The sequence below is a fragment of the Nomascus leucogenys genome, chromosome 18 (genome assembly GCF_006542625.1).
Source record: "Nomascus leucogenys isolate Asia chromosome 18, Asia_NLE_v1, whole genome shotgun sequence".
NCBI lineage: Eukaryota > Metazoa > Chordata > Mammalia > Primates > Hylobatidae > Nomascus > Nomascus leucogenys.
Window position 1 is genome coordinate 22,937,387 of NC_044398.1, and position 22,118 is coordinate 22,959,504.

Sequence of the window (22,118 nt, forward strand, 5' to 3'; positions counted from 1 at the left end):
GAAGGCACTAGGTTCAGGATGTTTAAGAGGAATAATACTAGGGTTTTTTTGTGGTTTTTTGTTTGTTTTTTGTTTTTGTTTTGAGGCTAGAGTACAGTGGCATAATCTCAGCTTACTACAACCTCCGCCTCCAGGTTCAAGCGAGTCTCCAGCCTCAGCCTCCCCAGTAGCTGGGATTACAGGCACGCGCCACCACGCCCGGCTAATTTCTGTATTTTTAGTAGAGGTGGGGTTTCATGATGTTGGCCGGGCTGGTCTCGAACTCCTGACCTCATGATTTGTCCACCTTGGCCTCCCAAAGTGCTGGGATTACAGGCCGCGCCTGGCCAATACTAGATTTTTATATATACATGGGGAAGATGGAACAAATCTGCTTTATCTAATAAAATAGTTCATGAAAGGGAACTGAGCTTGCAGGAGAGATTTAGTATTGGTATAGTAGAAGCACTGTAGTGTAGCTCCAGGCCTAGAAATCAGGAGACCTGGACTCTACCCCTTACTGTGATGTTCTGAACAAGTTACTTCAGCCTCCTAGAATGCAGTTTCTTCTTCTGGTAACTTTGGACAGTTTAAAGCTATATGCAAATGTGAGCAGCAGCTTTGGTACAAGGAAGACACTGTTGACATAGATGACTTTTGGAACCAAAGTGCTCTTGCTTTTATGTTCCCATTAATTCAGCACATATTTACAGAGGCATACAAGATAACCCAGCTAGGTGTTGTATCCCATTTTACTATATCAGCTCTTCTCTAATCCAATTTGCTACCTTCATCTGAATTTTTTCATTGATTGAACTTCTATAATAACTGTACTAAAGGACATCCTTAAAGAATGTTTGAAATATATAGTTAATTCTGACTGTGGCTTGTTTTGTTTAGAAGAGTGCTACCCTTATGCTGTACCTAACCTTTAAAGTTAATAAGAATCTAAAAAAAAATTGTGCTTAAAAAAAAATTGACAGCTTTAATCAGCAGAGTTTTTGTTTCTGAAAACATAATTTTTAGATTTCTAGAAATACATGCTGCTCCTCACAATAGAGGATATTGAATGAAAGAATTTAATCTTTCACCCTTTCAGTCGTTCTCATAACTTCATACCCTTTAGACCATGATACTGAGGCCCATACAGCTATTCTCTGTCTTTCATCAACAGGAATGAATAAAAGTTGGTATACTAGGGAGAAGAAGAATGAAAGTTAAGATTATTAGAATGGGCCAGCGCGGTGGCTCACGCCTATAATCCCAGCATTTTAGGAGGCCAAGGCAGGTGGATCACGAGGTCAGGAGATCGAAACCATCCTGGCTAACACGGTGAAACCCCGCCTCTACTAAAAAATACAAAAAAATTAGCCGGGCGTGGTGGTGGGCACCTGTAGTCCCAGCTACTCGGGAGGCTGAGGCAAGAGAATGGCGTGAACCCAGGAGGTGGAGCTTGCAGTGAGTCGAGATTGCGCCACTGCACTCCAGCCTGGGTAACAGAGCGAGACTTCGTCTCAAAAAAAAAAAGATTATTAGGATGATGGCATTTTTATTTATGCCTTTGTATTTGCAAATTTGAAATACTATATATTTTTCCCTTAGCACTTACTAAGGGGAAAAAAATGAATTAAAATGGCAGGACTACAGATAAATTATAGTCACCATTTTAATAAGCATAATAATCAGATTGATTCTAAACCTCTCTACTAGTTTTTAACATTTGCTTTAATTTTGTCTTTATCTAATGAAGATCACTATTATTTGTATTATTTTTCTTAATGTTAATCATGTCCTCATTTGTAGCATTTAGACTTCTAAGAATATAATGGTAGATATTTGTTTAAATTTTTTGAGTTACCGAGATATGAATTTACTTTTTACATTTGTGGACAACTTTTTTGTTTTAACAAAAACTATTGGCTGGGCATGGTGGCTAACACCTGTAATACCAGCACTTTGGGAGGCCAAGGCAGGCAGATTGCTTGAGCCTGGGAGTTCGAGACCAGCCTGGGCAACACGGTGAAAACTTGTCTGTATAAAAAATACAAAAATTAGCTGTCTGTACAAAAATACAAAAATTAGCCAGGCTTGTGACCGGTGCACACCTGTAGTCCCAGCTACTTGGGAAGTTAACGTCAGAGGATTACTTGAGCCCTTGCAGGGAGGGGCTGCAGTGAGCCAAGATCACACCACTGCACTCCAGCCTGGGTGATAGAGTAAGACTTTGTCTCAAAAAAAAAAGAGAACTATTACTTTCCTTCAGTTTAACACTGAAGGTGAGATACCTATAATGGATGAATCTGCCTCATCTGATAATCCCAGGAATAGCAATCATTTAAGACATACATTTTTTAAAAAATGTAACTCCTTTGTTTCAGACCTCTTAAGTCACGAAAATGCAGCAACGCTGAATGATGTAAAGACATTGGTCCAGCAGCTATACACCACACTGTGCATTGAACAGCACCAGTTAAACAAGGAAAGGGAGCTTATTGAAAGACTAGAGGATCTCAAAGAGCAGCTGGCTCCCCTGGAAAAGGTAAAACTTCAAATCTCAGGTTTTTCACCTTACCTGTATTTTTTCCAGAGCATATATGTTTCTGTTTTTTCTTGTAAGTTTTATGCAGTTGAGTCATGTCAATCAAGTTGGTTCTTTAGTTTATGGGACTGAACCATAAAAAAATTTGAGTCAAAGCTAAGAAAGGGCTTAAAAAAGAATCGTTTGGAGCCTTGATAATGGACTTAGAGCTTTCAGTTCTAAATGCACTGCCCTTAACCAGATTTACCACCTTTAAAATTAAGATCAGAATAATTGCTGATCAGGAAAGGCTCTTGAGTATAGTGGATAATGATTTTAGCCAAGTTAAGAATGAATATTACAGTTGGCCCTCTGTTATCTGTAGGTTCTACATTCACAGATTTAACCAACCTCAGAGAGAAGACATTTGCGGGGGAAAAAAAACAATAAAACATAACAAGGCTGGGCGTGGTGGCTCACGCCTGTAATCCCAACACTTTGGAAGGCCAAGGCAGGCAGATCACCTCAGGTCAGGAATTTGAGACCAGCCTGGCCAACATGGTAAAACCCCATCTCTACTAAAAATATAAAAATTAGCCGGGCGTCGTGGCATCATGTGCCTATAGTCCCAGCTACTTGGGAGGCTGAGGCACGAGAATCACTTGAACCCGGGAGGCGGAGGTTGCAGTGAGCCAAAATTGCGCCACTGCACTCCAGCCTGGACGACAGAGCGAGACTGTCTCAAAAACAAAGAAACAAAAAAACAACAACAACAAAATAACAATACAACAACAACAAAATAACAATACAACAACAAAAAAATACAAATTTTAAAAATCAATATAATGACTGTATAGCATTTACGTTGTATTATAAGTAATCTAGAGATGATTTAAAGCATATGGGAGGATATGCATAGGTTATATGCAGATACTATCCCATTTTATATAAGGGACTTTAACATCTATGTATTTTGATATCTTGGTTTGGGGGGTATCCTGGAACCAATTTACCACAGATACCTAGGGACAACTGAATATAGAATTATTATGCAACTATTAAAGGGACTATATACATTTAATTTGCCATAGAAACCAAATTATAAAATAGTGTGCATACTATGATCCAATTTTTAAATGTATTATATATATACCTATATGCATTTATATATATACATACACAGAGAAAGAAATCAGAAGGAATACATTCCAAAATGCTAGTACAGTAGTCGGGTTATGACTGATTTTTCTTTACACTTTTCTGAATGTTTACAATGAATATATGTTACCTTTATTTTTTCTATGATATTTCAATTTTAAGAAATCAGATTATAAGGAGTAAGGAAGGGAACAAATACTCAGTATTTTGCATTTTCTGATTCCTGAAAAATAATTTTCATCATTTATAGATAGAATATTTACTGTGTTTCATGAATTGTGCTAGTATTTTACCTATATTTTCTTTTTTTTTCTTTTTTTCTTTTTCTTTTTTTTTTTTGAGATGGAGTCTCGCTCTATTGCCCAGGCTGAAGTGCAGTGGCACGATCTCGGCTCACTGCAAGCTCCGCCTCCCAGGTTCACGCCATTCTTCTGCCTCAGCCTCCCGAGTGGCTGGGACTACAGGCACCTGCCACCACGCCCGGCTAATTTTTTGTATTTTTTTTTAGTAGAGACGGGATTTCACCATGTTAGCCAGGATGGTCACGATCTCCTGACCTTGTGATCCATCTGCCTCGGCCTCCCAAAGCGCTGGGATTACAGGCATGAGCCACGACACCCGGCTTTACCTGTATTTTCTTATTTAATCTTTGTAACAACTCGTTAATGAAGTTAATGGTGATTTGCAGATCAACACTCTGAATTGAGCTGCTTTAAATCCAGAGTCCATGTTCTGCCCCTAGTATACCACTGGAGTTAAAACTGAGAATAGATTAAATCGTGTATGCAACAGCAAAAGAATATAGGTAGGTGTGCATTTACCTCTTTCAGAGAAGATAATCTTGTGATTGAATGAAGACCTCTTGAAACTGAGTTATTCATGCCCATATTTTCACCCACTTCTAGGGTGAAACATAAAATACAAATGCCCTGAATAGTAGTTGTATGTATGTATATTTTTTTCAAGGGGGTTTCATTCTGTTGCCCAGGCTGGAGTGCAGTGGTATGATCTTGGCTCACTGCATCCTCCAGTTCCTGGGCTCAAGCAATTCACCCACCTCAGCCTCCCGATAGCTGGGACTACAGGGATGTGCCACCATGCCCTGCTAATTTTTGTATTTTTTGTAGAGATGGGATTTCGCCATGTTGCCCAAGCTGGTCTTGAACTCCTGGGCTCAAGCAAGCTGCCCGCCTTGGCCTACCAAAATGCTGGGATTACAGATGTGAGCCACTGCACCTGGCTTAAGATATTTTATTCAGTGAAAACTGCAGATACTATTTAGGAAGGCAAGCTATATTTACTAGAATCGAGACTAGTATCTTGATTATAAGCCCTGTTTCTTTAGTGAACATAGAACAGTTTAAGCCTTTTTAAATTGGTTTTATGTCAAAATGCCTTATGATTATGTGTGCCCAATAGGTACGAATTGAGATTAGCAGAAAAGCTGAGAAGAGGACCACTTTGGTGCTATGGGGTGGCCTTGCCTACATGGCCACACAGTTTGGCATTTTGGCCCGGCTTACCTGGTGGGAATATTCCTGGGACATCATGGAGCCAGTAACATACTTCATCACTTATGGAAGTGCCATGGCAATGTATGCATATTTTGTAATGACACGCCAGGTAAGAATTCTCTTCAAGTAACCTTTTATGAGATAGTAATAAAGTTTCGATTGTCAAAAGAGTTCTTTTTTCTCATCTTCTAAGGCCAGTTTTCTTTAAGTACTCATGCTTTACACATACACACACGTGTGCCACTTATGTATTAGGCAATATTCTAAGCAAGTGCTGTAGATGGAGAGGTAGATATAAGACATGACTTCCACCCTCATGGAGCTCACAAACAAGATAGCCATGTAAACCATTAAATTCAGAAAAATATACTACAGTAAGGTATAGAATAAGTGGACGAAGGAGCAGAGTGGTCAGCTGTAGGATAACCTGTTCAGCTGTGTTGCTTGGCTTTTTATGTACTGTGGGAAAAGTCCCATGCTTTTTATTTTTATTGAGTTTTTGGAATGGAGAATTGGTGATAACTAATCAAATACTTAAACTAAACTCAGAAATCCTCCTAAATATGTTGAAAGGAAAGGTGTTGTTGTTGTTGTTGTTTCCATTATGGAAGAGAGCTGAGAATTAGATACCTAATTACTTAATACTCAAGTGTATTCTTTTTTTATTGATACATAATAATTGTACATATTTTGAGGGTGTCTGTGCATGTATACAACACATACATGTGTAATGATCAAATCAGGGTAAATGGCATATCTACCTCAAACGTGTATTATTTTTTTGTATTGGGGACATTCCAAATCCTTTCTTCTAGCTATTTTGAAATATCCAATAAATTATTGTTAACTATTGAACACTAGAGCTTATTCCTCCTATCTAACTGTAATTTTGTACCATTAACTGACTTTTCCCTATCCCCTTCTCTCCTCTACCCTTCCCAGCCTCTGGTAAACATGATTCTCCTCTCTACTTCTGTGGGTTCCACTTCTGTGGGATCAGCTTTTTTAGCTCACACATATGAGTGAGAACATGTGGTACTTGTCTTTCTGTCCCTGGCCTATTTCATTAAACATAATGTCCTCCAGCCTTATCCATGTTGCTGCAAAGGACAGGATATCATTCATTTTATGGCTGAGTAATATTCCATTGTGTATATATACCACATTTTCTTTATCCATTCATCCCTGGATGGGCACTTAGGTTGATTCTGTATCTTAGCTATTGTGAATAGTGCTGCAGTAAACATGGGAGTGCAGATATCGCTTTAACATACTGACTTGCTTTCCTTTGGATATATGCCCACTAGTGGGATTGCCGGATTGATTGTATGATATTTCTATTTTTAGTTTTTTTGAGGAAGCTCCCTACTGTTTTCCATAATGGCTATACTAATTTACATTCCCAGCATTTCTCCACATCCTCACCAGCATTTGATATTCTTTTTCTTTTTTATTATAGCCATTTTAACTGGAATGAGATGATATTTCATTGTGGGTTTTTTTATTTGTTTTTGTTTTTTTGGTTTTTGTTTTTTTTTTTTTGAAATGGAGTCTCGCTCTATTGCCCAGGCTGGAGTGCAGTGGCATGATCTCAGCTCATTGCAAGCTCCGCCTCCTGGATTCACACCATTCTCCTGCCTCAGCCTCCTGAATAGCTGGGACTACAGACGCCCGCCACCATGCCCAGCTAATTTTTTGTATTTTTAGTAGAGATGGGGTTTCACTGTGTTAGCCAGGATGGTCTCGATCTCCTGACCTCGTGATCCACCCGCCTCGGCCTCCCAAAGTGCTGGGATTACAGGTGTGAGCGACCGCGCCCCGTGTTCATTGTGGTTTTGATTTGTATTCCCTGATGATTAGTGATTCTGAGCATTTCCTCATATACCTATTAGTCATTTGTATGTCTTCTTTTGAGAAATGTCTATTCAGATCTTTTGCCCATATTTTAATTGGATGGTTTATTTTTTTGCTATTGAGTTGTTTGAGTTCCTTGTATATTCTGATATAAATTCTGTGTCATATGAATAGCTTTTGCAAATGTTTTCTCCCAGTTCTGTAGGTTATCTCCTCACTCTGCTGATCGTTTCCTTTGCTGTACAAGAGCTTTTTAGTTTGATACAATCCCATTTGTCTATTCTGACTTGTGTTGCCTGTGCTTTTTGAGGTCTTACCAAAAAATCTTTGCCCAGACCAATGTCTGGAAGGTTTCCCCAATGTTTTCTTCTAGTAGTTGCATAGTTCAGGTCTTAGATTGAAGTCTTTAAGACATTTTGATTTGATTTTTTGTATGGAGAGAAAGGGGGATCTACTTTCATTCTTCGGCAGATGGTTATCTAGTTTTCCCAGCATCATTTATTTAAAAGATTGCCTTTTCCCCATTGTGGGTTCGTGGTGCCTTTGTCAAAGATGATTGGCTATAAATGCTTGGATTGATATCTGGATTCTCTATTCTGTTTCATTGGTCTATGTGTCTGTTTTTATGCCAGTACCATGCTATTTTGCTTACTGTAGCTTTGTAGTAAATTTTGACATCAGGTAGTATGATGCCTCTAGCTTTGTTCTTTTTGCTCAGGATTGCTCTGGCTATTCAAGGTTTTTTCTAGTTCTGCATAATTTTTAGAATTTTTTTCCTATTTCTGTGAAGAGTATAATTGGTATTTTGATAGGGAATGCATCAAATGTGTACGTGGTTCAGGGTAGCGTTGATTTATTCTTTATCAGCCGAGGCTCCTTTATTGAATACCAGTATCTAGAATTAATTTTTATTGTCAGTGCCATTTTAAATATCTTGGAATTCCAGTGTCACTTTAGGAAGTATGAAGATTTATCATTACTTTCAGTTATTATTATAATATACCATCATAGATCCAACCTAGCATTCACTCCCTTTAATATCAAATGTTTGAAATACCTGAGACATAGGAAAAACTTTTTCTGTTTTCTTAGTTATCAGAAGAAAGCTGAGAGTTGCATCTCATATTTAATATGGCTGCTATTGAACATATGCATTTTCTTTCTGTTGTTAGATTAGTGGTCACAGCCTATTTGCGTTTGGGGAAATGATAGCACAAGAATGTTATTTAACTTTTCTTGGCCTCCCAAATGTGTCTAATAGAGAAGAAAGTAAACTGTTTTATGTCCTACAATTGCTTGCCCAGACTTTTTAGCATGTAGTAGCATGTCTGGCTCATACTAGTCACTGTGAACAGAACTGAACAGTCACATCATTCTTATCTGATCACAGCTCTGGGCATGGGTAACAGCCATGTTTTCAGCCAAACACTAATATTTTTCCAGTTATGCCTTGAATCTAAAGATCACTCTTGATATATCTCTTGCTGATTAATTGGGTACAAAATGGTGGTATTTCCTTGTGGACTTTGCATTTCCTTGATTACTGAAGAGGTGAAGCAGCCTTTCCACTGTGAGATACCCATACGTTTTGCTTGGTCATTACTATTAAGTACCTTTTGCTAAGCCTAATTATGTGTCAAGCATTTTACATCTAGTAACATAAGTACATATATTCATATATTTAACCTCAACCCTATAAGTATTAATATATCCCCATTCCATAGATGAGGAAACTGAGTCTTCAAGATGATAAGTAATCTGCCCAAACATTATATCTAGTACACTGTAGGACAAGGAATTGAATCCAGATTTGTGCGGCTCTGTAGGCTGCTCACTTTCCACTCAATTATGCTGCCTTCTGTTGACTTCATTTATGAGGAGTAACTTTTGAAAACTATAGTTAGAATAGATATAGAATAGAAATAAAAATATATTGGGAAAATAATTACTTCTTACAAAAAGCTGTTTTGTAAATGTTTTCTGTATTAGACTTGAATACAGTGTTACCACTTTCTCCCTTCTCGTCATGCTGTAATATCTTTACAACATGTAGAATCTTTAATGCCCTACCTGTCCTACTAGTTAAATGCTCCATTCTGTGATTCCCAAAATAGTCTTGCTGCCCCCAAGTGACAAGTTGCAAAATAGCAGTAGTAAATAATTTAGTCACTATTCACTTATGAATAGGAAGACAGTGACCAAATAAAATGTAAATAGTTTTCATATTAAATATTTTTACTAACATGTCCATCTTAATACCTCTGAAGCAAATACCTGTTCAGTGGCATTTAAACTCCTCTAAACTGCTGTTACTATGAGTTGCTGTACTTGTTAACAGTCTAAATATATCCCAATGGTATGTTAAGTTCCAAAGAATCTTTTTAAGATGGCAAGCTCCTTGAAATCATAAAATCAAATGGAATATTGAGTTTTGCTGATTAATATTTCAGTAGAACCTGAGTACTGATTTCTACTATGTGGAAAAGGAGCTGGGCAGTAAGACTTGCCTGTGGGAGCTGTGTCAGCGTGCATGTGGACCAGCCGTCCCACCATCTGGCCCATGCCTTTTCAATGAAGGGGATGATGTTGCCTCATGGGAGTGAGCATTGATTCTTGGGGAGTAAAAACATATTACATATTATAATGCATAAACAGATAAACAGTATATTAAACCTCCTGTGGGAAGGAGGAGCAAACAGGAAAAAATGCCTTAAAAAGCTACTTAGGGGGGCAATAATGAAAAAAGTGTTGATAAATAGTGACCTAGCCTTTAATACCCTTTACCTCCTCAATTCCAATAACCGTCATTTATATTGTACTCCAGCAAACCACTTCAATGGCTGTTCAGGGCCTTCTTTCCTAGAACTGTCCCACTTATAATATAAATTAGTATGTTAATTTCTGATAATTTATTTTCTTTCTAGACCTTTTATTCACTCACTCACTCCTTTGACCTCATCCATACCTTTAAGCTACTGGCATCTTTCCCTTAACTTTTTACTATCACCTTCCTCCTGTATCACTTCCTTTTCTATCCAATTTAAACTGTGTTGCCATTCTCTTCTTGGTATCCTACCATCCCTGCCCTTTTGTCTTTTACAGTATGTACTCTATAAACTCCTAATATTGGATTAATCTAGCCCTTTTTCCTATCTATATCTAGGCTATTAAATATTACTAGAGAAAAATCATGTCATAGTGTAGAATGGGCCACTGCTTGTGTTTTAAATCATATTTTCTTCCCTCATATCCCCATAGTAGTTATTCTTAAGACTTCACATCAAGATCCCCATCCCACCCTTAACCTTCTCCTAGAAAATTGAAGTTAACAGTTAGAAGCTTTCTAATTCTTAAAACTGTAAATGCAACTATATCTGTACTGAATTTTACACTATTTCCATCAAATTCCAAGAAGAGGTGGCATTTTCCTATTTAGGGCTAGCCCCTCCACATGTTCTTAGTCCCATTCCTTCCTCCTAGTATCTTATTCCAGTTTCTTTTTTGTGTTCCCTGTGTTTTTAACCTCTCCCTCTCTGATATTCTTTCTTTCCGAATGAAACTGTCTGCATCTTTTCTCACTTAGTATCAAATCACAATTTTTTTTTTTGAGACAAGGTTTTACCCTGTCTCCTAGGCTAGAATGCAGTGGCATAATCACAGCTCCCTGAAGCATCTACCTCCCAGACCCAAGCAATTCTTCCACCTCAGCCTCATGAGTACCTGAGACCATAGGCATGTGCCACCATGCCCAGCTAATTTTTTAAATATTTTGTAGACAGGATTTCCCTACATTGCCCAGGGTGGTCTCCAACTCCTGAGCTCAAGTGATCCTCCGCCTCAGCCTCTTAAAATACTAGGATTACAGGCATGAGCCACTGCACCTAGCCCAAATCACAGAAATTTTAGAATAGAGTCTAGCACATAGTTGCTCAGTAAATGATTGTTTCCCAAAAGAGGAAGCACAGAATAGATTTGAATAAACTTAGTGTGTATATTTACATCCTAAGCAAACATAGGTGAATAGCCTAGTAGCAGCATGTTAGAAATGTAGAGGGCTTTCCCTCAAGTTCTTAATCCACTAATTATCCCTTCAGTTGATTCAGACCTCGATTTTATTCATTTTAAAAAGGCTTCCACAAACCCTTTAGCTATCAGTCATCCAATATCTATTATCTCTCATCATCAATAACTAAATATTTACTTTGGTTCTAGTTGTGGCATACTAGGCAATCAACCAGTCCTTCCACTAAGAAAAGTTAGAATTGTTAGACAAAACATAATACACATCTGTTTAAAGATACTAGAGAACTAACAAAATAGCAAAAATTGCTAGGTAAGGGTCTAAATAAGAGGAGTCCCAGGAAGATGAGACTAGTATTTAGATGTGCTTTTTCAAAAACTCTGGGGATTTATGCTAATTGAGGAGGGTATAGTGGAGAGGCCAAGAAGCTGAGCCACACTTGTTAGCCTAGAGGAACCAAAGCCTTAGTGATTGGTGTCTAATGATCACTAAAGGAGGTGAAACAGAAACCGTCTTGCTTTGATTTGGAACCTGTAAAGGCTACCATTGTAGAATAAGGATTAACCTATTATAGGCTCTTTCAGGTACTGTAGCTCATCTTTCATTCATCTCAATCCTGTAAGTTAGATTGAGGTAGTCCTGGAATACTGGTAATCCCCGAGTGCTGATGCTCACAGTTTTCATGCAGAAGCAAACATAAATCATCCCTGGGAGGAGATAACATTATTCTAGACCTTGAATTATTTCTACAAATAATTTTGCTTTTTTTTTTTTTTTTTTTTTTTTGAGACAGAGTCCCACTCTGTTGCCCAGGTTGGAGTACAGTGGCACAATCATGGCTCACTGCAGCCTCATACTCCCAGGCTCAAGCAGCCCTCCCTCTTAGCTTCCTGAGTAGCTGGGACTACAAGCACGTGCCACCATGCCCAGCTAGGTTTTTTTTGGCATTTTTTGTAGAGCTGTGGTTTCTCCATGTCAACTCTGACTGGTCTCCAACTCCTGGGCTCAAGCGATCTGCCTGCCTCGACCTCCCGAAGTGCTGGATTACAGGCATGAGCCACCATGCCTGGCCGGTTTTGCAAATATTAAATTAGACATACAATAAAAATAAGCAGATGCACAATACCTACAGAAACAATAGACGTTACAAACAGACACAAGGACTCCAGATATTGGTATTATCAGACATAGCCTTTAAAATAATTATACTTACTATATTTAGGGAGATAAAAACAAGGTTGAGAATATTGGCAGATAACTTGATTTTTTTTTAAAGAACCCATTGAAAAATTTTAGAAATGAAATATAATGGGTGGGTTTAATAGCAGATTAGACATAACAAAAGACAGAAATAGTGACCTTGAGTAAGGCACAAGAAACTATTCAAAATGAAGTGTGCAGATACAGAAAGATGTAAAATATAGGAAAGGGTAAGAGACACAGGATACGGGGAAAGGCCTAACATGTAGTTAATTTTATTGGAGTCTCAGAAGGAGAAGAGAAAGAGGATGGGAAGAAACAATATTTAAATAAAGAGTTAATGGTTGCGAATTTTCCAAAATGATGAAAGACATCCATTTACACATTTAAGAATCCCAACCAATACCAGCCAATATAAAAAAAGAAATCTGACTGGACACGGTGGCTCATACCTGTAATCCCAGCACTTTGGGAGTCCGAGGTGGGCACATCACTTGAAGCCAGGGGTTTGAGACCAGCCTGGCCAACATGGCAAAACCCCTTCTCTACTAAAAATACAAAAATTAGCTGGGCATGTGGCACACATCTGTAATCCCAGCTACTCGGGAGGCTGAGGCATGAGGATCGCTTGAACCTAAGAGACGGAGGTTGCAGTGAACTGAGATCACACCACTACACTCCAGCCTCGGTAATAGAGTGAGATTCTGTATCAAAAAAATAAAATAAAAATAAAAAAGGAAATTTCCATTGAGACATATTGGTAGTAAAGCTTCAAAAGCCAAAGCCAAATGGAAAAATCTTAAAAGCAGCCAAAGAGAGAAAAAAGTTTGCCTTCAAAGGAGTCCCTGTTAGACTGAATGCTGACTTCTCAATAGCAGCAATGAAAGCCGAAGACAATGGGATAGTATCTTCAATTTCTAGAAAGAAAATAACTGTCATCTTAGAATGCTATACTCAGCAAAAAATATCTTTCCAAAATAAAGACATTTTCAGACAGAGAATTTGTCACCATCAGATCTGCACTAAAGGAGATACTGAAAGATGTTCTTTGGGCAGAAGAAAGATTATCACACATGAAAAGTCAGAAAAGCAGAAAGGAATAAAGATCAACAAAAATGGTAAACCTGTGAGTGATGAGTCTAAACTAATATTAAATGTATAAACAATTATAATAAACTTACGGAATGTAAAATATAGAGAGAATTAAAATATGCAACAACAGGCCGGGCATAAGTAGCTTATGCCTGTAATCCCAGCACTTTGGGAGGCTAAGGCGGGCAGATCATTTGAGGTCAGGAGTTTGAGACCAGCCTGGCCAACATGGCAAAACCCTGTCTTTACTAAAAATACAAAAAAATCAGGTGGGCATGGTGGCACACACCTGTAATTCCAACTATTGGGGAGGTTGAGGCATGAGAATCACTTGAACCCAGGAGGTGGAGGTTGCAATGAACCAAGATCACGCCACTGCACTCCAGCCTGGGTGACAGAGTGAGACTCTATCTCAAAAATAAATAAATAAATAAAATTAAATGTGCAACAACATTTAATATGTCCAGACAATGACATATATGTCTGGAGCAGGTAAATAGACTTAAAATGTTCTAATATTCCTTCATTGTCTGGGAATAAGGTAGAAGTACCATTCCTATTCACCTTTGAAGAGGAGGCCCTAGCCAGTGGCAGAAGGCAAGAACAGAATATGAAAGATATAAAGATTGGAAAGAAAGAAAACTGACACTTACAGATTTTGCACATGAAAAAATACAGAAGAAATGTACAGATAATTGGTTAGGATCCATAAGTGAGTTTCATAAGGTTATTGGATACAAGATCAGTGTATGTAAATCAATTGCATATCTATATGCTAGCAACAAATGGTTAGAAAATGAAAATATTTTAAAGCTGCACCTTAAAATTACTTTTAAAAATACATAGACCACACATAGAAGGCAAAGCAGGGGGGAAAAACCCTAGAAATATATGTATAAAAAATTTATAAGACTGTATCCAAAAATGTCAGTTCTACCCAACTGATCCATTAGACTCAGTGCAATCCGTTAGTCAGAAACCCAACAGATCTGGGGATTGGGGAAGAGATTTGAATAGACTGCTTCTAAAACAATATGAAAATGTAAAATACTAAGAAAAGCCAATAAGCTCTTGAAGAAAAACTGGGTAAGAGGATTTGCTCTATTAGATATGAAGACTGCAGCTTTAGTTATAACACTTCAATAACAGTGGCACAAGGACAGACCTATAGAATAGAAGAGTATAGAAACAGACCCAGTATAAATGAACTTTTGATTTTCAGAAGATGGCAGGCCAGGCGTGATGGGTCATGCCTATAATCCCAGCGCTTTGGGAGGCCAAGGTGGGAGAAGCACTTGAGGCCAGGGGTTCACGACCAGCCTGGACAACATAGTGAGACCCAATAGCTAAAAAAAATTTTTTTAATTAGTTGAGTGTGGTGTCGTGCACCTGTAGGTACCAGCTACTCAGGAGGCCAAGATGGGAGGATTGCTTGAGCCCAGGAGTTTGAGGCTGCAGTGAGCTATGATCGCATCACTGCACTCCAGCCTTGGTGGCAGAGTGAGACTCAAAAATAAATAAAAAAGATGGCCCTACAAAGAAAGGAGAGTCTTTTTCAATAAATGGTGCTAGGAAAATTGAATACCTATATTAAAAAATGAAATAACCCCATTTTGTAATATAAACAAAAATAAATTCCAGGTAGATTGTAGATCTAAATGTGATAGGTAATGTAATAAAGCTCCTGTAAGAGAATATCTTAATGACTATAGAATAGAGAATGATTTCTTACACAGAATGAAAAGCACTAACCATACAGGATAAGAGTGATAAAGTAAGCCAGGCATTGTGGTGTATGCCTGTAATCACAGCTACTTGGGAGGCTGAGATGGGAGGATCGCTTGAACCCAGGAGTTTGAGGCCAGCCAACATAGCAAGATCCCATCTCACAAAAAAGAATGATAAATTAGACTACATTAAATTAATATCTGTTTATTAAAGAACACCATGAAGAGGGTAAATAGGCTGGAAGGAGATACTTGCAGTATGTATACCCTACAAAGGATCTATATCCAGAATATATAAACAAATTCTACAAATCAGTAAGAAAGTGACAGAATCCACTAGAAAAAATGGCAAGAGATCTGAACAGGCACTTCTAATAGAGGATATGCAAATGGCCAATAATAGATTAAATGAAAAGGCCTCAGCCTCTTAGTGATCAGGAAAATGCTGTGTATCTCCAAGAGAAATGAAAACGTACATCCACACAAAAACTTGTACACAAGTGTTCACAGCAGGATTGTACATAATAGCCCCAACGTGGAAACAACCCAAATGCTATCAACTGAGGAATGGATAAATAAAATGTGGCATACCTATTGTTGTGGGAAGTCAGGGACCCCAAACGGAGGGACCAGCTGAAGCCATGGCAGAAGAACATGGATTGTGAAGATTTCATGGACATTTATTAGTTCCCCAGATTAATACTTTTATAATTTCTTATGCCTGTCTTTACTGCAATCTCTAAACACAAATTGTGAAGATTTCATGGACACTTATCACTTCCCCAGTCAATACCCTTGTGATTTCCTATGCCTGTCTTTAATCTCTTAATCCTGTCAGCTGAGGAGGATGTATGTCACCTCAGGACCCTGCGATAATTGCGTTAACTGCACAAATTGTAGAGCATGTGTGTTTGAACAATATGAAATCTGGGCACCTTGAAAAAAGAACATGATAACAGCACTTGTTCAGGGAATAAGAGAGATAACCTTAAACTCTGACTGCCGGTGAGCCAGGCAGAGCAGAGCCATATTTCTCTTCTTTCAAAAGCAAATGGGAGAAATATCGCTGAATTCTTTTTCTCAGCAAGGAACATCCCTGAGAAAGAGAATGCACCCCTGAGGGTGGGTATCTAAAATGGCCCCCTTGAGTGTGGCCGTCTTCTGTGGTCGAAACTGTAGGGATGAAATAAACCCCAGTCTCTCATAGCACTCCCAGGCTTATTAGGAAGAGGAAATTCCCACCTAATAAATTTTGATCAGACCAGTTGCTCTCAAACCCTGTCTCCTGATAAGATGTTATCAATGACAATGGTGCCCGAAACTTCATTAGCAATTTTAATTTCACCCCCGGGTCCTGTGGTCCTGTGATCTCGCCCTGCCTCCATTTGCCTTGTGATATTCTATTACCTTGTGAAGTACGTGATCTTTGTGACCCACACCCTATTCGTACACTCCCTCCCCTTTTGAAAGTCCTTAATAAAAACTTGCTGGTTTTGCGGCTTGTGGGGCATCACGGAACCTACCGACATTTGATGTCTCCCCCGGACGCCCAGCTTTAAAATTTCTCTCTTTTGTACTCTGTCCCTTTATTTCTCAAACCGGCCAATGCTTAGGGAAAATAGAGAAGAACCTATGTGACTATTGGGGCAGGTTCCCCAATAACTATTAATGGAATGTTATTTGGCAATAAAAAGAAATGAAACACTAATACATGCCACAAATGGATGAACCTTGAAAATGTTATGCTAAGTGAAAGAAGCCAGACACAAAAGGCCACATATTGTATGATTCCACTTATATGAAATGTCCAGAATAGACGAATTATAGAGGCAGAAGAAAGATTAGTAGCTGCCTAGAACTGGGGGTTTGTGGGGAGAGGAGACTTGACTGTCACAAGGTATGGAGTTCTTTTTTGGGGTGATGAAAATGTTCTAAAATTGTAATGATTGTACAACTCTGTGACTATATTATAAACCATTGAGCATTATACTTGAGTGGATTGTATGGTATGTGAATTGTATCTCAATAAAGCTTTTTTTAAAATGAGACAGTATTGCATACACAGCAGAATGGCTAACGTCTTTTAAACTGGCAATATCAAGTATTGGCAAGGATGTGGAATGGTGGTACCTCATAATCCTGCTGATAGAAGTATAATTGGTACAACCATTTTGGAAACTGTTTATCATCACTTCTTACATTTGAACACATGCATACCCTGTGATCTAAGATTTCCAGTCCTAGGTATATCTCCAGCAGAAGAGATAAATTGAGAAATGCTTTTGGCAGCATTATTAGTAAGAACCGAAACAACCCAAAAGCTTATCAATAGTAGAATGGTTAAATAAACTATGATGAAGTCATACAATATAATATAATGGAAATGAATAGACTGCAGCTACATACAAAAGGTGAATTTCACAAACCTAATATTGAGTGAAGGTAGCCATATAAATATATACTGTATGACTCCATCTTCATAAAATTCATAAAACAGGTAAAACTAAATTGCGGAACTTAGGAATACATGCTTAAGGAGGTAAGTTATAAAGAAAACAAGAAAACAATTACCATAAGAGTCAAGAGAGTGATTACTTTGGGGGAAAGATATGAGTAATTGGGAAGGGGCAAGAGGGAGTTTCTGGATTGTTGGCAGTGTTCTATTTTTATAAAACCTGGTGATAAGTAGCATGTTCATTGTGTGATGATTCACTGTGATGTACATTTTGTGTGTATTGTTCTGTATGTTTCACAGTAGAAATGTTCAGGTGGTAATTAAATACTTAACACAGCACATGTCAGCACACACACATACATATGTATTGAATCTAAGCAGCAGTTAGTAAATATTTTGTGAAGATAGTATGCTAAGGACTGATAATTCTGTTTCTTCATTTTTTTAGGAGTATGTTTATCCAGAAGCCAGAGACAGACAATACTTATTATTTTTCCATAAAGGAGCCAAAAAGTCACGTTTTGACCTAGAGAAATACAATCAACTCAAGGATGCAATTGCTCAGGTAAGTTTTACAAAAATTAAAATAAGTCCCAGCCCCATCTTGCATGGTTATTATTATTATCCACAGCCATGATTCTTCAAATGAGTAAACTGAAAGAAAGTTCCAACCCTCTTCTTCCTGTATAAATTATTCCTCAGTTGATTACAGTAACTATTTTAGGCATGGACATTTCTCTAGAAAGTATTATAAAAAGCAAGTGAGAAGATAGTGTGTCTGCTCCATCCTGTTAACACCAGCACATTGACATTTTTAGGCCTACTTTTACTTTTTTTTTTTTTTTCATTTATTTCTTTGTAGTTGTCTGTTTCTACTTTTCCCTCTGCTTTTTGATTACTTCTATAATAATTGATCTAAGATTTTTCACATAAATGTGTGGTAGCAGTGGGGAAAAGTAAAACCCAGGTAAGAGGGAAAGACTGCTAGAGATCTTTGCCAGGGACAGGTTAGAGATTATTAAACTAGAAGATGCTTGGAAAAGATTGATATATTTTATTTTTTCATAAAAGCTACCTCTTTCAAATTTCTGGATGTGCCTCCTTCACTCTGTTATCTTTGATTTTGGTGAATAAACCCTCATTCCTTTTCTCTGTAGTCTTTGTGACTTTAGAGATTTTTCAGCAATCTCTAGAAGCTTTTCCATCCTCTTTAATGTTTAGTTGCTCTCCTCTGCCTTTCCTGTCTCTTCTTGATGATAGGGTTGTGCTTTGAATAGGCTTAATCCATCTTCCTGCTTTGGCCTAAGTGGAGTTCTGTCTTCCTTTGCTATGTACGGTGATTCCAAACTGGAGGGAATACATCAGAATCATGCCTGGAGCTGTTAAAAGTACAGATGCTTCAGTCTCATCCTGGGCTTGCTCGTTAGTCCAGCTCCTCCGGGGTGAAGTCCAAGCATGTGTGAGTTTTGAAAGTACTATAGTTGACTACACACGCTGTTCTAAAATTCACTGGCTAAGTAAAAACTTAAACAGATACTGGATAAATAACTAAAATCTTGAGTAGCATAAAGTTCTGGCTCTTAGCCCTTGTGAAAGGGCTTCTCACTGGAGAAACACCATCAAGATGTATGTATCAGATGCCCCTTACATTCTTAGCCTCTGAGTCCCACCCTGTTGATAGCACTGCTTTTTCTGGAGGCTTTGTTGAGGGCTGAAACTGCCAAGGACAGCTTCCATTTTGGATTCACCCTTTGTTGTCCTATGCCGTGAGTTAAAATGCTTTGTCTTTCAAGGCACTCTTATTTTGAGAGTTATTGAGATGATCTCTCTGACTCATAGTAATGGAGAACAGTTTCCTTTTCTTGGTAGACAGTAATATTGAAAGCTTCACTAGCCAGTTTTCTCACCTTTTGTTTCTATTTTAGGCAGAAATGGACCTTAAGAGACTGAGAGACCCATTACAAGTGCATCTGCCTCTCCGACAAATTGGTGAAAAAGATTGATCTGCAAAAAGCCTCTGAATCCCGGCAGAAGGAACACCTGTTTGCCTTTTTAATTAAAGCATTGCAGGTGGAAGCTGGGAGCCATGTGGGGGGTAGAGCGTTTTTACCTTTAATTATACAACAAAAACAGAAAGGATCTGAGGGAAGAAGGGAATGTTAAAACCTGAGGATCAGGCATTGTGGAATATAAGCTCAAAGGGCTTAGTGAATATTGTCTTAACCAAGTATCTCAGTTTCTGGATGCAAATGATGCAGTTATATAGTTGAGAGATTCATAAAGAGAAAACAATGCTGGGGGTGTTCGTTTCTTGCATCTTCTTTGCAGAGTCAGCAAAAGAGTAACACCAGCACCCCACTCGACTCTATTTGTTTTTAATTTAACTGTCCCTATTTTTGACATAGGAGTAAATAAATATACCAGAAAAGCAAATTCTCATGATATGCTAAAATATCATTAGCATTTATTTTAAATTGGACCCAGTCTCTGCAGAGTTACCAGGATCTCTCCCTCCTGCATCCCTTTACTGACCACCTACTTGTACCTCTTGGCTACACTCATTTTTTCCATTTGATAATTGGAACCAACTTACAACTGTTTAATAATTGACACTTTAGATTATCTCTTAATACCTTCTTAAATGTCTGTATATCCCAGTGCTCTGGATCAGTGTCTAAAAATCATTGGCAACACTGCATGAGGTTGTTGGTTTTGTTTTGTTTTGTTTTTTTTATTAATTAGTCTTTCACAGGAGGAAAAATTGCCCTCCTTTATATACTTATCTATTGATAATCCCCTCTCCCTCCACAACACAAATCAGAGGGAAGGGGGGTGTTCAGCTGTACTACCATATCAGGAAGATGTAAGGTTTACAAATTGGCTAAAAATCATGGCTCTGTAGCCATTTCAACCAGAATAATTTTATTGCTAATCTGCTTTGTGTGACAGCATTCCAGGCCAGCCAGATGGCACTGCCTTGTCTGGAGGCTTTGTTCATCTCGAAGGACACACACTTCCACACTGTTTGTGAGCCCTCCCACTTCAGTTGTTGTAAACCAAGTGTGTGGATCTCAAAGGGTGCAATTTATCTTTATATAGGAATACATTTCTAGGGCTTCCTTCAGCCCACTCTCTTCACCCTATTTTTTCTTATCTTAAATTGAGAGAAAGAGAATTAATCTTATACTTTGTCAAAACATTTTCTACCATATTTCCAGATGACATCTGCGCTTGAAGAGTCAAAGGAATCTGTGTCTAATATCCTGTTTTTAACTGCTGTAGGGGCAGGATGGAAAGGATGATGGGGGCTGCCACACCACTGATTGGCCTTTTCTTTCACGTGATTCATCCTTCCTCATTGTGGCAAGGAGTTTCTTTCTCTTTTTCTTCCTCCTTTGGGATCATTGTGTATGAAAAGAAAAACTTCAAATGACAAACCCAGACTCCAGGTGCCTTGCAAAGGTTGAAGGCCAGCCAGGATTGCTGCTGCTGCTACTCCTGCCACCACCCCTTTCATTGGCATGACGGAATGAAAGGATGCATGTCTCCACTTCCTGACCCTCCGCCCACTTCCTTCTCCCTCCACCACCCCCAGTCGTCAGCTCCTTCCCTCATTTATTTTTGTTAAGTTGTGTGAATTATTTTTAAACCATTTATCCTGTTTGTGCATAGGGTTTTAAGAAGAAACAGCACAGTGCAATGAGCAAATCTTTTCGGGATGTATGGGAAGCAAGGGAGGGAGGACATGGAGAAAAGTTCTTTAAACAAATAGCAAACTATTGAACATGTGTAAAATCCTGTATCATTTATGAAATATGTATAAAAAGCAATGTACCTTCTGGAACAATAAATACTTATTCAATTTTTGAACAATAGCATCTCATTCTTTAAAACAAAACCAGAAAAACTACATTTCCTGTGATTCTAGGTGGGAAGTTTTTTACTTCTAAAATTCATTTTTATAAAAATATCATTATCAAATTAAGCTCTCTTCCTTAAGCCTATATTTCGAAAATAGGCATTTCACTAATTCTTCCTGAACCTAAGATAATCAGTATTTTCCTAATTTTCCAGAGCCACCAAGAGGTTGAGTGACCTCTACAACCGTAAATAAAGTCAGCAGCAGCAGTCTCAATGAGCCTGAATCCTCATCTCCTGATTGACAGGAAAAATCTCTGTGGTATCAAATCACCTGGATTGCCCAGTGATCTGGGCTCCTGGACTCAAGAAAATTGTTCAAAGATGCACCAAAATTAAGTATTCATTATTTTCAGAGTTTGTATCAAATTTACAGTGGTAACCAAACAGGAAATATCACATGCTGCCAAGGTCACCACAGGCATATTTAAAAACTTGTATTAAATATCTGGTTGCTGGAGTGCAATATGAGGTGCTGTTCAAAGAGCCTCTGTAGCTGTGGTCCTGCCTTCTGGCAGCTTACAGCAGCCTAACGCAGACAACCCTCACCCCCATGTAAAGTGTAAGAAGGTAAGGTTTAACAGAGCAGGAGCATCGCCATCTTGGACAAGCACCGCCATTTTAAGTTCCCCCTGATTAAAAACCGCCTAAATCCAGCCCAAAAAACATCAGCCTAATGGCT

General features: G+C 38.3%; 1 protein-coding gene across 1 annotated transcript in view; it reads left to right on the forward strand.

Annotated features, from left to right (window-relative positions):
• The window catches only part of MCU (mitochondrial calcium uniporter), a 197,401-nt gene extending 176,013 nt beyond the window's left edge, over nucleotides 1-21,388 (forward strand). The window contains exons 5-8 of the mRNA XM_003271237.4: nucleotides 2,358-2,518; nucleotides 5,075-5,278; nucleotides 17,967-18,083; nucleotides 19,444-21,388. Coding sequence (XP_003271285.1) covers nucleotides 2,358-2,518; nucleotides 5,075-5,278; nucleotides 17,967-18,083; nucleotides 19,444-19,521 — 560 coding nt within the window. The 3' untranslated portion in view covers nucleotides 19,522-21,388. The remainder of the gene's footprint in view (nucleotides 1-2,357; nucleotides 2,519-5,074; nucleotides 5,279-17,966; nucleotides 18,084-19,443) is intronic.
• Nucleotides 21,389-22,118: the final 730 nt, after the last annotated feature.